The sequence below is a fragment of the Pieris rapae genome, chromosome 7, assembly GCF_905147795.1.
Source record: "Pieris rapae chromosome 7, ilPieRapa1.1, whole genome shotgun sequence".
NCBI classification, from domain to species: Eukaryota; Metazoa; Arthropoda; class Insecta; order Lepidoptera; family Pieridae; genus Pieris; species Pieris rapae.
Genome location: NC_059515.1, coordinates 2,017,112 through 2,033,112, shown reverse-complemented (window position 1 = coordinate 2,033,112; position 16,001 = coordinate 2,017,112). Strand labels below are relative to the sequence as shown.

At 32.2% G+C, this 16,001-nt stretch overlaps 2 protein-coding genes across 2 annotated transcripts in view; both read right to left on the bottom strand.

Moving 5' to 3' along the window:
* The window catches only part of LOC110996574 (speract receptor), a 45,962-nt gene extending 38,354 nt beyond the window's left edge, over positions 1-7,608 (bottom strand). Inside the window, exon 1 of the mRNA XM_045628967.1 lies at positions 7,443-7,608. Coding sequence (XP_045484923.1) covers positions 7,443-7,472 — 30 coding nt within the window. The 5' untranslated portion in view covers positions 7,473-7,608. The remainder of the gene's footprint in view (positions 1-7,442) is intronic.
* A 1,308-nt stretch (positions 7,609-8,916) lies between these two features.
* On the bottom strand, positions 8,917-15,990 carry LOC110996339. Its single transcript, XM_022263963.2, has 6 exons — positions 15,524-15,990; positions 14,911-15,113; positions 14,637-14,747; positions 14,280-14,432; positions 10,389-13,675; positions 8,917-9,010 (listed from the first exon to the last, which is right to left on the bottom strand). Exons 1-6 carry the CDS (start codon positions 15,580-15,582, stop codon positions 8,999-9,001), a joined length of 3,825 nt encoding a protein of 1,274 aa, XP_022119655.2. The 5' UTR covers positions 15,583-15,990; the 3' UTR covers positions 8,917-8,998.
* Positions 15,991-16,001: the final 11 nt, after the last annotated feature.

Genomic DNA, 16,001 nt, shown 5'->3' with positions numbered 1-16,001 from the left:
GTAATTATCATTCCAAAACACAAACAAATCCGAAACGTAGCTTAGCTCTCCACAGCTTTCTTGTTTAAGCTTAATTCAATTTAACAAGCATTCCTATCTAAGGCTGTCTCGCAAACTGCAAAAGGACTTAATTTTTCATAGATTTACAGGTTTAAGAGTAAAGTAATATATTATTTACGGAACCCAAATGTCTTAAGATTATTCGTCCAAGTATTACGCAATGACATTAAATGTATGGCAGGCACCGAAACTCGTTTGCAGAACGACAGGTTCACAACTCACGAAGTACATTGTACGGGCTTTTGTTTTGTATTGTGAAATAAGGCATCTCAGATTAATATATTCCCGATTAAGAAAATAATACAAAAAGTTATTTAAGAAAATATTTATGTATACTTTTAGGTAATATCTAACTTAAATTAACACTAATTATGACCACCTAACTGCCTAACTTAAACTAACCCTTCAGGCTTCGCACGATTGGCCATTTATGTAATAGTCCAATTGTAAAATAATATTGAATTCACTTCTGTAGTTATTGAATCGTTTGTACATACAAAAATCTTCTCATAATATAATATTACTTAAGGAATTAATAAAAAACAGTAGAAACTGACCAGTACATGCTAAAGATAGCCTGTAAAGGATAAAAGACAAATTCATCAGATAAATATACATTAGAATTACTTCAATCTATATTAAAATGCTCAATTAATCGGATTGTTTGAAAAACCAATTAATTTGTTGTTTATCGTGCCTGTATAGAGTAGATTGCCTCTAAAATTGTTACTAAGACAAGTACATTAAATGGTCACTTATATAGTTTTAGCTTCACGCTTCTCTTGATCTTCAGCGTCCTTTTAATATTATAAAAACAGAAGAAAGATAAAAGTATTGCAAACAGTAAAATAAACCATTAATCTAGTAATAAACACATATGAGCCTTTTTAATTATTTTGCAACTTGTTTTGGGGGTCAGAGCTTTGGACGATAAAATAAATTGCTGTCGTAATCATAAACAAAGCAACGTATGATTAACTGTGATTTAAGTTTTATGTAAATATTCATTGATCCTGAACATAAGCGTAATTTACAGTTATAGTTTAAATTTATGTTGGTGTAGCTTTTAATGTTTTATACTAGTTTAATAGTTCTCAAAAGCAATGAAGGTACTACTAAATAAGTATAAACAAAATATAGGGTTCATATCATCATTAGCAACACAAGAGATAGACGGGACACATCTGGCGAGAAGCTGAGAAGTGGAGTAAAATTATAATAAGTTGGAACCCAAAAATTGGTAAAGGACAAAGAGCGAACAATAAATGAGATGGGAAGATGAAATTAAACTAGTTCGAGGCAAGGTTTGGTCAAGATTAAGGCAGAAGGAAAGGGTCTGGATGATGCCTGTGTCGAGATCCGCAAATGGATTTCATTTTGTTTTAAATTGTTTGTGTGTGTAAGAAAAAGAAACTTTACATAAAGGCCAATTTTATTTTAATACTTTTGAATGAACTTGTCCACATCACACAGTATATACAAATAATAGAAGGTTACAAATACAATACAAAGAACAAACAGGTTTTTAAGTTATTGAATAGATTTTATCGCGGCAACCGAATCAATAAATTTCGTAACGCAAATAAAAACCTAACACATGATGATGATGATGGCGTAATGTAGGTGTAGCCAATACACGTTAGAACGCATCACTGCGTCTCACATCGGTCTGGCGTCATCGGTGAAGTAGCATCTCTCTGAGGAGATCGGTACATGTTAGAGATAGACTATATAGACGTGTTAGTCTGGTAGAATGGTAGACTGTATTAATATCCAAAGATAATAGAAGAAAGAAAACAAAAGATGAAACTGCCACACGTGTTTTTATTATCACCAGGGTTTAAAATCAGAACTAGTATTGCCACAGAAATGAAATGCAGAGAATTTTTAAATCAATTAAACTATGTAAATTACAAATAATGTCATATTGCATTGGGGCTGCAGAGCGAGCGACCTCGCTGCCCACGAGCAGATATATAGACCCCCCAAGGCAGTAGTAAATACGTTATTGGCAAAAAATATGATCACTGGACAATCTTGCTCGACATTAATATTAAAATATACAGACAATTATTAGGAATAACACAGGAATTTCGGAAAACTTTTCAAGGCATAGATAATGATTGCTCCGTGCCATTATTTAGAAATTCATAAATTGAATTGAAACCATTATATTGACAAACACGCGATTCCTTTATTTTAGACACCAGCAAAATTGCACAGTCACAAAACTATACAAAAGTATATTTACTAAACTATCATGAAAGGTCGATTAAAACATGCATACAGCCAGTGTATGGTTAGAACTCAACCAAGAAAATAGGCACTCCCGTCTTAACTAAATATGTTATTTTCAAACATTAATTATTATTTGTTTTAAATACTATTACTGAATGATTCTCTTTTACTTTTTACCTAACATACAAATAGAAAAGTAGTTAAGTATTCTGTGCTATATTTTTATAAATAGTCATCGTGTGAGATATTTATACACCTATAACCGGGTTATGTCGACGTGTCAGAAATAGTCTTGACATATAGGTACAAAATGCACTCGCACGGCTATTTCCGTTGAGTGCTTAGTAACTTTGCCAACTAACGATTTTATCTAATTGAATTATGACGAGACACATCAAAGTAAGCCGACGGTATTTTGGCAATTTTCATTAAATACCGTCGAAATTTCCATAATATTTTGTTACATTTTTTTTGTGTTATTATTAATGTACATATTTTTTTTATTAATTTATTTATTTATTTCACTACATTTTTCTATCTTAACAGTTACTACAAATTCGATAGAATTCCAAAATAATTCCCACACCAATTATCCAACATAAAAACATTAAAAAATTCAACTTATATGCCTAAGGGCCTGTTTCATAATGTATGGATAAAGTTTCAAATAGCTATGCAACACATAAATTATTCGAAAGATAAACATTCCGAATACTTTGAATTTCATGACGTATAGCGCTATCTGACAGTAGTGAAACGCAAAAATACTATTTATCCTACCAATAAGTAATAAATAGCTTATTTGGAACTTATCCGGACATTGTGAAACAGGCCCTAAGTATCGCTATGGGAAGGTAAGGCAGTAAAGCTGATACTTGCACTTGTAACAAACCCCATTTTGACCATACTAACCCCATTTTACTATTTTAGAACGGATAAAAATCTTACTATTAAGTATATAATTATAGAGCTTTTTTTAGATTAGCTAGGTTTTCTAATAGCGTAAGTCATTAAAGTAAGAACAGTGTGGACATTGGTAACCAAGCTTTAATAGAAATATTAACTTAAAAGGCTTTATCAAAGACCTTTCAAAGGCAACATTTTACAAAGAAGATCGAGTAAAGTCTAGCCAATGCGTCACCTAGATTAATAGCAAAACTTTGAAGTGTAGTTTATTAAATGTCATATTTTGAGTAACCCTTTATTCAAAATATTTTTTTTTGTTATAAGATTCATATTTTTCATAGTATGGAGACGGCTGTAAGCTTGCCCTGCTATTACGCCATTGATTGTATGCATACTACATTAAAAGAAACAATAAAACTTATTAGTTTGAATATAAAACCTAAAGGCCGGTGTAAATAAATTGTTGTTTATAAAGCCGGCAAGTTTTAAAGGCCGGCAGCGCGCTTGCGAGCCTTCTGGCAGTGCGAGTGTCCATGGGCGGCGGTTTCTCTTAACATCAGCTGAGCCTCCTGCTCAGCTTAGTAGTAACTTTGAATATTAAAGCATTCTGCGTGTAAATTATGCAATATAAAGATAATGCAATACATAATTAATTCAGTAAATAAACAATAAACTCCTCTCTTAACGCACAAGTTTCGTTAACAGTTAATTTAAAGATTGTGTAATGACCCATAAGGTCAAACAAGAGAGGAGTTTTCCTCTTATTATAATGAATGTTTTGAGGGCTATGTTCCGATAATCGAAGAGGTCGATAAGAATTATTATTATGGAGTACTAAGGTGGCATTGACACAGTTGTTGATGCTGCGTCACTGCGTCAATGCACCGAACGCACGAGGTGAGATACCAACACTTTATTTACTAAACTTATTAAAATTTATTTAACTTAATCCGCGTGACTAGATTTACCTTTTTAAACGGATCTAAACTAATTACTAAAGAGAGGTAAAATTTATCGAATAGAAATTCAATTCTCATACAATATAAACCTAAATTGGCCAGAATAGACCCAATTCGCACAAAATAATTATTATTGCGTCTATAAATCGTTTAGATATTTGGTTTTGTAATGTAACAGGTAATTTGTATTCAACACTTGCTTGCCCGTATAGAGTAGATGGATTAAACCCGTATTGTTTTACGATTATTGTCTGATCCAGACTGCGATGCGACTCTCGCGCAATATCTTTCACCAAGTGAAAACTATGTATAATTGTACCTACTAAATTGATAACTGTAATTATATGTAAACATGATTATGATTAGGCAGTTTTGTGATTAAGAGTTTGATATTCCCAATTCTAAGATAACTGGCTGTACGCCGGGAATATTTTTTTATATATGTGCCTTATAATGTTTGTCGTAAGTCCACATTGAGCGGAAACTGTCGTCTATTAGGGTAAGATTCAGAATCGAGTCTTAGCGAGTATGACTCAGGTGTGACAACAAAGTATTGGATTTGACAAATGGTAGTAGTAATTATTATAATATATATAGTTACTAATAGATTAAGGATCTATATTTTAATATAAATTTATTTTGTTTTTTTATATAACTTCTGCACTTCTTGCACCCATCATTTTTGTTTATTTATTTCTGTTCTTACTAGGGTTGCCTGGAAGAGATCGCTTGTTAGCGATAAGGCCGCCCGTTGCATCCCTGGTAATTTATATATACTGTGTTATTTGTATTTCTTTAGCAACGAAGTGTAAATAAATAAATAAATAAATAGTATCGATTCGGTATCGGTTAGTTATGGTTGCACAAATGACTGATCGCCTGATTGGTTCAAAATATGGCTTACAAAACAGAAATGGAAAATCATATCAATTAATTAAAATATTAATATATAACCTTTGTTATGATTAAACGCATTTCCCCCAGTCTTTTGTATTCCTAAAGTACAAATTAAATCATTATTTAAACATGAATAACTTTTATAATTTCTTTGTATAAATTGGTATTTTTTTATGTAAGAGTTAATTTCCTAGCAAACGGCTTGAAGGTTTATTATGATTAAGTTGTCAATAACTTCCTTCCTGCTCCAAATGAGACTAACAGTATTACAGGCTGTGCGGAAAGAGAACTGCGGTAGTTATGCGAAACAATATAATTCTTATATTATCTTCCAAGTGTCATATCAGGTATCAATATGATTATTGTCGAACTATTCTGATTTTCGTTGTTAACTTTAAAAAAGTTAGTAGGTACTGTGGCCACTTCAAATCTCACGTCGCTCCTCTTTCCACACTATCTCTAGTTGTTAATAATAACAAACAAACTAGCGACCCGCCCCGGCTTCGCACGGGTGCAATGCTGATACTAAATACACTACAGAAAATCTGTGAACGTTGTATATAAAAATGTGGGTTATCCATAAGAGATAGACATATACCATCACGGAACCTTCCTCTTGAATCACTCTATCTAATAAAAAAAATCAAAATCATCACCGCATCAAAATCCGTTGCGTAGTTTCAAAGATTTAAGCATACAAAGGGACATAGGGACAGAGAAAGCGACTTTGTTTTATACTATGTAGTGATAAATACATCCACTTATTTTAATATGTTTAGAAATGGGCTGTCCCCCTTTTGAAAGGTCTGTTATATTGTATGTATGTAACCTCTTTGGCTATGAAACATTCAAGCCTTTAGATAAATATTTATCTTTGACGTCCTTGCCGACATAGTACATAATATCCCTACCTACCTTTTTAACCAACCAGCTCCTGCTGTGTTTTATAACATTCACAAAAATAATTCTCGAAAAACTAGTTTATGCAGACGTTCATTTGTTATATATCTTGAAAATAAATATAAGCTATGTAGCTAATATAAAGGTCTAATGGTTTACATACATTACAAATGGTTCCTCTTTAGAATATAGCATAGCCTTAATGTAATATAGATTATACATATAAATAAACACATTTCGAAATAATTTTACATTCATAAATAAATAAATCAGTGGCGCTACAACCTCTTCTTGTCTTGGCCTCAGATTTCTGTATCTGTTTCTTTTAACATCTAATAGTGAGGTGAACAGCCTCCAGTACCTGACACACGTCGTCGATTTTTTGGGTCTAAGACATGTCGGTTTCCTAACGATGTTTTCTTTCACCGTTCGAGCAAATGTTTAATGCGCACATAGAAAAAAACTCCATTGGTTTACAGCCGGGGATCGAACCTACGACCTCATGTATTAGTACGTATGAGAGTCGCACACTGAGGCCACTAGGCCAACACTGCTTCTTTTACATTCATAATGATTTAAATTTTGTTTATCTCAGAAATAATTCACAAAATTTTTGTTTGTACGTTTATGAGTGAGAGCGCTGCATAACACTTTTTATTGACAAAGAGATTAATGAGTTTAGGCTTAATAACCTCGACTTAACTCTAAATGTTAAAGTGTGAAGACAAAAATTAAAGTTTTACTAATAGGTTTCCGGTTTTAAAATAATAAATTACATTTAAAGTATTAATATTTTTTAACGAGTTTAAAAATGCCGGTTTCGTGTTTAATAATTATAGTTTTTAATCATACAATCGCAAAGCCATTGTGTTAGTTACAATAGGAATATTAAATTAGTTTAAGTTTTCAAAAATTTAAAATTATTAATCCCGATCGCGTGTTTTGCAGTAAGCTTGTCAACGTAGGTCCATGAGCATTATACTACCATTTTTATACAAAACTAGAGGTAAAATATTGTTATTAAACGCATAATGTGTTTGTACTTAATATCGGAGTGTTTGATTTTTTTAGTAAAGTTTATTCTTTTACTTTACCAATATTGTTTAGAAAATATTTGTGTTTGTTTTGTATTTTAAAGACTGATAAGTAAGAACCTAACAAAATACAGGTTGTCCCAAAATGAAAGATATTTGAAAGAAAAACTATTGTAGATAATTGTATTGTAAAAACTGCAACAATTAATCTTTACTTTAAAACACTATAATAATATGCGTTAAAATGAATGAAGAATTATAGTTTTATATTTAAAAAGTAAGCCTATGCTATAATAGAAAACAGGCCACTATTTCTAAAAGTGGTCGCGCTGTGTTTATTACATTTAAGTTATTTTTAGCTAAACTTTATACTAACAAGTGAAACACTTGCTAAGTGCAACCATGATTTAAAAGTAAAATATTTGTTAACTTGGAATACAAGTCTTACCAAAACTGCAGCGAAATTTGTTAAAATCATGATGTATCTGATTCACACACTTTAACTGACAACAGTCCACACTCACATTTTTGAATTTAAAAATCGAATTTGCCTTTCGTCATCATAAAGTTTTCCCGCGTTCGCAATACACTTTGCGCACGACGTTCACAGTCTGACGTCTCCAGCAGACTGACGAATGACGTGATGTGACGTTGAAACTTTGTGGAGTGCTTCGAAAGGAGTTAAAGTATGCAGTAGATTTCGAAAAAAAATTCGTAAACTTAGGTGTTGTTTAGAAACGAGTCATACTTCGCGCTAAGTTTCGATTCTGAATATTTATGGTAGCACTCAGAATCGACAGTCAGTGTGAAGTGTGACTCCCATATGTTACATATGTATAGTCATGACCAACCTCCAGTAATGGAGAGGCACTTGAAGAAGAAGAAGTAGTATACTTCTATTATATGGATCTACTGAACTGCTTTTGAAAATTTTATATTTCCAATAGAAAGGCACGTAATTTGTGAGTGTAATATATATTAACATAAGTCGGAGAAAAAAATGGCGAACAAAAACGTTCGATACGAAGGCTGCCTTTAGGTTCCAGCGCTAAGTCTGACTATAGAACATCGAACATGATTACGATTTTGTAATATAGCTTAAATTTATTTTCTTAATGTCACTCTTAGTTATTTATAACTCATTATTATTATTATTTAGCCTCATGTAGGTATTCTTTGAAGCATTTTAAAATATTCACACACCTCAAATATGTAAATTATATTTTTGTTCAAAAACCTCTAATAGAGTATAATATTGACCATTTTTCTCCCAATCTTCCTTAAGCTCGTCAGCCGACCATGCAAAAGCGCGACTTCTCTTTCTCTTACCTAGTGGCCCTTTCCACTTTGTTAACCTCTTTATCCAACTGCAGTTGTTCATGCAAGCTGTATAAGTCATTATATTTATCACAAATTGTATTTTCATCTATTATTCTTAAATTTTACAAAATAATTTCAGCCATTCTTGTTTAAAAGCCTATTTTAAAATTTCTTACGTAGTTGTTGATTATAATAAGCCAACTATAAATTTTCTGTAAATCTTTCGTTTTAGAGATCACGGCGCTTGGCAGAGTGATTGAATACATAGATTTATATTAAATTGGGTCAATATTATAGCCTATGCCCTCATTTATAAAAACTAAAGTACTCTAATTTTGTTTTTTTTTTACTATAAAACTCTTTCTGTAACATTGTTTATACTCTACGATGAAAAGAGATAGACGAGTAGAACCATTAGTAATGAAATCAATTTCCCCGATAATTTTTAAGAATTATGGCTTTTATAAGATATATAGAATTACATGTATTAAATTTTCTTTTACGATAAATGACTTTACATTACAAAATGTGTCAACAAAGGTATTAAATTTTAATGTAGGTATTTTTTTTCTATTTCGTTGATGTGGGTAGTTAAACAAACATTTGTTAAAACAACTACTTTATTTAAAAAATTATAATAAAATATACTTAAGTTTATAGTGTCTTCATAACGTATACAGTCTATCATTGCACTTTCTGTAACAAAAGAAAAATTATAATTTTAATACTAGAATATATATACATTGAAAAGTTTTGCAGTTTTCCAATAAATGAAACTTATAAATTACTGGATATGATTTAAAAAAATATATATAAATAATAAATGAATTTGCTCATTCCACTGCTACCTCTTTGTCATCTCCGCTGCTCGCGGCCATATTGGATAATTAGTTTTTAATAGCGGTTTTATTGAGAATCGTCCATTTTACCAGCTCATGTCACTATAAATTTGTTCTTTATTTAAAAAATCAATAGTTATGGCATTGATTTGAAATTTCCGACATTCTTCTATCAAATAAAATATTTTCACGACGAAATGTAAAGTCACTAATTTTCAGACCTCCGAAGTACTTTTGAATTTTTATTTACGAGAAGTTATTATGATCAGTTGAAAAAAAGAATGGGCTGATATTTTTTTATTGCTGGTTGGTAAATTTGTACGACAATTAAACATAGACAGTAATAAAAAAACAATTGGCCAGTTATTTCGTTAACAATGTCAGTTCTAAAAATACGTAAGCATACTAGTCAATAAATGGCCGGTAAAAATGATGAAATAGGCAGTTTGATAAATAGTTAGGTTAGGATGGCCCACGCGCCGATTTAGCTATTTCACTGACCACTGTATTTATTTTATGATCTATTTTACTAATATTTACGCCTCATTTTTGTTTACTAATTTCGGCTAAATTTTAACAGCCTAACATGGCACTAAATATGCATTTTGTAAGTACCAAAACTACGATATACAAAATGTTACTTAAATTAAAAATAAATACATTACACTGTAGGATGATAATAGAAAAACTCTGAGCTGTAGAAAGCATGAGCAAATATAATTTAAAAATATGTTTGTTTACGAATCCTACATTTTTTTTATTTATTTTTATTCAGTACTAGCAGACTCGGCCAAGCGTTGCTGTGGCTAAGATTTTTGTTATATTACATGGTAGTAAATTAATCAAGGGAAACCGTAGGAGAACTTATGTGAAACGTTGGTACCACGACACGGACCTAAACTAAACTACCTTTAACTCAGCGCCATCTGTTAGAATTGTATCAAATAATAAACAAATGTTAATGTTATCGTAATTTTAGTAAGGATGCCTATTTTTTTTGAAAATGAAATATAGCCTATGTCACTCAGGAATTATGTAGCTTTCCAACAGTGAAAGAATTTTTCAAATCTGCCAAGTAGTTTCGGAGCCTATTCAATTCATACAAACAAACAAAAAATCAAACCTTTCCTCTTTATAATATTAGTATAGAAGTATAGATAAGATTTACTAAATGAATCCAGCTTGATACAGGTGAACCATATCATGGTCTTAAAAAAATAAGAAATATTACTTACCATTGTTATTTCTGGAAACAATGTGCTGAGATTGAAGTTACTCCGCGAAGCTACAGGGAAGGTTGATGAAGTCCTCTCGCCGTGGACATTAGACCCTACACTCTGAACATTGGAAGGCATGAGGTGGGTATTCAGAAAATCTGGTTGATACTGCGTGGGCATCTGATTGCCTATGAAGTTAGGAAATTGTAATTCCTCTGACATCATATTGGCGTGTCTCTTATTCATTGCTTTATTCTGCCACAATATGTTTGTATTCTCCCCCCATTCTTCAGACTCTGTGGTAATTTTCGATCGTTTTGTAGGGTACTTCTTGGTTGTCTCTTTCTTGCAATCAAGTTTGTGTTTAGCGGCTTCTCTTCTTGTGCTTTTGTCTTGGTGGAAGTTTGTGTTATTCCTGAGTTTGATGTCGTCATATTTATGATTTACGTAATTGCATTCGGCTGATTGGTTGTAATCAACGAATTCACCAGTAAACGGACCACCTGTGTAACTAGTGGGCATCAAGTTACTTCCATTTTGCATAAAATTGGAGTAGAAGCTATTAGGCATTGTATTTGCAGTCGAATTATACAATGTTGTGGTGGAATATTGCTGGCCGACATAACTATTCTCCGAATAATCCAGTAGTGGGGGGTAATGCGATACTTGGGCTACGCTTGTATCGTGCGTAACATTAAAATCACCGAATTTCTGAGATGGTATCATAAATTTTGTATTGTTCTCGTGCAATTTTTGACTGCACGTACCGCCACGTATGAGAGCTTCAGCGGAATAATTATTTTTCTGTTGTTTAGAATTCTTTTCCTGTTTATTTGTTTTCGTCTTGGTATGCGAGAACTGGTTTAGAGCATCAAAGTTATTCGTTACTTTGGCATCACCGAATCCATAGCAGTGCTGAAGATTGCTTTCGCGTGGATTAGTTTTGCGGCTGGTATCGCTCACAATCTGGCTTAAATTGTGTTTCGTATTGGGCTTCTGTTCAATGTTTGTTGCATGTGACCGCGAAGTTGGAATATCGGAAGAACGGTTCATCAGCTGAGTGACAGAAAAGAAATTAGAACAGTTTTGATCGGCTTGATATATGCCTCTGTTGATTAAATCATTTCTTTTCTTTTCGTGCGGCCCCAATGCCAAATCTCCAACAAGCGTTGGCAAGTGAATTGGCGGTGGTTCAATACTAATTTCCGCTGTTCCTGCGGGTTTCGTTGGCGGCCACATCTGCAATTCCTCGTGGTTATTTTGCGATGGGAAATGATGCATATTAATAGGAAAATAATTTTCATTTTGACCCACTTTTCTTGATGCGTTGATGTGGCCATAGTTTCCTTTATAGTTTTCTTTCGTTTCTGTCTGAATTTGTTGACAATTGTTTTGTGAAGGCCTGGTTTCAGATGTCATCCAATTTATGTGCATTTTGCTGGGTGACTTTTTCGTATACTTCTCAGATACGTTATGTTGATTTCCAGCAACTGTAGTGTGAGACTTATGGTTGTCTAAATTTATTAAATTATGTTTGGAATCAAACTGCTTAGCGGCCTTTACATTACTGTTGATTTGATTAGGTTCTGTGTATTGTTGGTTCTTTGACAGAGTATTTTTCGTGGCTGATGCATTGGCAAATATGGAACTCACGTCATCAGCCCATAAATTCCCGGTCTGAGAATAAAAGCTAGTGATTGCTTCAGTAAAAGTGGACGATTTACTGGTTAATAAGTCTTTTTTAGTTACATTGGATAAGGAAGCATGAAATTCTGGATTGAAGGGATTATAAGAGCTAGTGTAAGTTGACGGGGTTGAAGTAAAGATGTTATCTTTGTGGAGGGAGTTTGACGTTGTCGTACAGTTGAAATCAAGACTTTTATGTGACCATCCCAGATCAATATCATAGGTAAGTCTAGATGAGTTAATCTTCATAAGATTTTCGTCAATGTTAGGAAAGTCAGTTTTATTTTTGGAGGAGTAGTTGTCTACCGCACAAGGGTACAGGCCGAGACTGTTATATTCATGACCAGAAGACAGGCTACTAGTACTGTAAACTGTGTTTTTTACTGATGCAAATGGATCACTTTTATAGAACAAAGCATTGCTGCTGACGTAATTAGCGGGCTGGTTCGAGGGGGCTTTACTTACGTTGCAATCGAAATCTAAGCCAAATGAAGTATCGGTTATACTACAATTTGTGGTAACAACTGTCGGCAGGGGTAAATTAAGAAAAGGATTTTCACTTGTATTTGCCGTTGTCAACGGCGGTTTAATATCTGCAATTTTATTTAGGATTTTGGGAATTTGATTTTTCTCAGAAATAGTTTTAATGCTTTCATTTTGAGGTTTACTCATGGGTTTCGGCTTTTGCTTTTCGAAGAAACTTTGATGGGGCAGTTCTGTTCTACACGTATTATCTTTCAAATTTGTACTCTGTGTTTCGTCATTGGGACTGTCAGCTCGATTTCCGCTAACCAATGGAAACGACATAAGAAATGCAGCAGTGGGCGAAGCAGCCAAAAACTCTTCTGCTAACTCTAATCTGGCATTGCCTGCATCAACCGTTTCACATATTGGCTGCTGCAAAATATTTTGTAGTTTTGAATCTTTCTGAATTTGGTCTTTATTATCTTTAAACTCAGGATTCTTGTTCATTGTTGTTGGTTCATTTGCTGTAGGTTCTGTGTCAGGTACGGGTTGACTTTCAACATTTGTATTCAGGGGTTGGGAAGACTTTTCCGTTTGACTAATACTTTCTTGATTTTCAGACGATATTTTGGCAGGTAAATTTTCTACAGATGTGTTTATTTCTTTTGGAACTTCCGTATTATTGACCGAGTTAGATTGCGTTGAGATTGGTTTTTCTGAAGAATCAGTATCTACAGTTTTCGTGCTCTCTGCTGTTTGTTCAATGTGGCCTGGTGAACTTTTATCAGTGTCTGTTTTGTTTTTTTCTTCAGTAACATTAATTGTTTCGGGAATTGACGGTTCTTTGGTACTGACAGGTATCTGAGACACATTACTCTCATCTTTTTTCTTTGTCCCTTTTTTAACTGTACTTTTTGGTTTACTATTTCGCTTTGTTTTTGCAGCAGATAAAGGACGCGAATATGCGGATATAGGTAATACATTTACCATTGTAGTTTTGGTCATATCATGTATATTTCTATTACCGATTGGCACTTTATTCAGTGACTGTAAATTGGTATCTAATAAAACCAGTGTTGGTGTTGCAGTTGGAAATAAAATTGGCCGTTGAGGAAATATGTATGGTGTTGCTGGCAACATAACAATTGTATTTTCTGAAAACGAAAAGTTAGTTTGGCTTTAGTAATAACTTAAATAAATCTGCATAAATATTTCTTAACCATATCCCGATCAATTGTGACTGAACTAATTCTTGTATTTCCTTTTTTTTTGTATCACCATTAATGAAACCGTGAGTAAAGCTTTTTTAGCTATTAGTTTGTTTTATTAATATTTTAAGTATTATTTTTGATTAAGGTTCTCTATTTATTTATTTTTTAAGATTTGGTTATGCACTGCTTTCACTTTACTCATCATATTTCTATTTTAGTTTTTACCTTTATTAGGGTTGCCTGGAAGAGGTCGGTTGAAGAGGCTGCATGTTGCATCCCTTTTATTTTTATGTACTTTTATAAATAACAAACTAAGTGTTGATAAATAAAAATAATAAATAAACAAAAGAGCAGTTAATTCTTACATTAATCTATATCAATATTACCATAATGGAGATACAATTTAAAGAAAGTTTGAGGAAACAGGGTGTCAATTTTGTCTTATTCTGCTATTGTAGCTAATATTAACTGTATAGAACTGACTGCCACTATATATCATTTGATATAATAAATTAAACAGCTGATACCGTAAGTAATTTTATTTTACCTTTTTTGCTTGGCAAAGGCAACAGTTTAGGTAGTTGCCCCAATGTCTTTCGTGATTTTGGAGGATCCTTCCCTAATTTTTTTGGTTTATCATCCTTGTTGTCTATATTATTTTTGCATTTTTTCAACATTAAGAGCTTCAAGTATTTGCTATCTGTAAATAGATTTCACAGAATTAGATAGAATTAAAGACATAAGTACATTGTTATTGATTTTGTTTAAAAAATTATTATTTTTGGTTGAAGTTTTTACTAGAATATAAGAATTTACAACAAATGTAAGCTTACAAAAGCCGATTCAAATTATTTTTGAACTTGAAAATTAAATGAAGAATTGTGAAAATATTGATTATACATACTTTGTTTACCTCTGCCTGTTCCCAGAGTAACCTGAACACACTCATCTTTAGTATCACATTTTAGTTTTTCAAATCCTTGCAATTTCACTTCCAATGCTAAAACTTCAGCTTCTGAAATATAAATATAATGACATACTTCATTTTCTAGTCTAGTTTATTTAATAAAATACAAGTTTATGTAATAAAATACAAGTTTATATAATTTGTCTATTTATACCACAATAAATTTGTGCCAAACCATTGTAAAATGTCTTTGGGTAATTTTTCAACTTACTCAGCTTTGAGTTTTCCTGTGTAAAATTTGTTAAACAAATTATAGCTTTTTGTATAATTTCAATTTTAGGAAATTGAGTGCTGCCTGATTTATCATTTGCAGTATCTCCATTTTCTTTATTAATAGTCAGTACTAATTCACCCAATTTTGCAATTGATTCATTGAATTTAAGACGTCTTTGACGTTCCCATTCTCTACATCGGCTGAAAAGAATACATTTTTATAATGTCAGGAGTTATCAGCCATAAACAATTTTGTTAGTTTATTTATCATTGATAAAGATATCTCATTAAGGCTAAGTAAAGTTGGCCAAATGTGCCCAATTTCATTATATTTAAATAGTCTTTATTCAATAATACCAATACTATATATATAGTTAACTGAAGATGTAATAATTTCAGTCTAATGTAAGTACCAAATTTTTCGTTTTAAATTAAGTAAAATAGTGCTTGTTTAATTGCTTTAGATTTTAGCTTGAAGTTTTATGATTATTTCGCTATTCAACGTAATTTGAACAAAATAGACAAATCACTAAAACTCCTCAAAAATATTAAAAATGTATATGATTATAATTTAAAAATGTAATTAATCTGATAAAGGATGCATTAATCACCTTGGGGTCCGATTTTTGTTACCATTACTTCGTTCGGTTTGTGACTCTTGAGCTAACATATTAGTCCATCAATGATTAAGAAAAAACAATAAGTTTACATAAAATTGAAATGAAAATCACAACAAATTATTTAATATTTACCACTTAGTGTTATGGCAAATTGAAATGACAATCATACATACGTGACAATCGAATCATGACGTCAAGTCAAATTTTAAATTAAAGTAGTAGGCTTTACATTCTGTAACATTAACATTTAACAAAAGTCCAAACATCATACACCGTCGATTAAAGCTTCTCAAGCAACTTTGTGAATTTGAACCTTTTCTGGCGTTTTTGGTATCAAAGTGTAACTTTGTAAATTGTAATTACTATTTTACTATTAGAAGTAGGAATGGGATAGGATAAAAGTAAACGTATGCCATGAGTGATGACGTCTGACAAATGACAGTTTGGTGACTAACTCAACATGACTAAT

Excerpts from the sequence above, each read along its gene's own strand:
- LOC110996339 (XM_022263963.2), bottom strand. The coding sequence starts at position 15,582 with ATGTTAGCTCAAGAGTCACAAACCGAACGAAGTAATGGTAACAAAAAT. Across the intron at positions 14,748-14,910 it reads ACAGGAAAACTCAAAGCTGA|AAGCTGAAGTTTTAGCATTG; the intron begins GTAAGTTGAAAA and ends TTTATATTTCAG. Across the intron at positions 14,433-14,636 it reads AACAGGCAGAGGTAAACAAA|ATAGCAAATACTTGAAGCTC; the intron begins GTATGTATAATC and ends ATCTATTTACAG.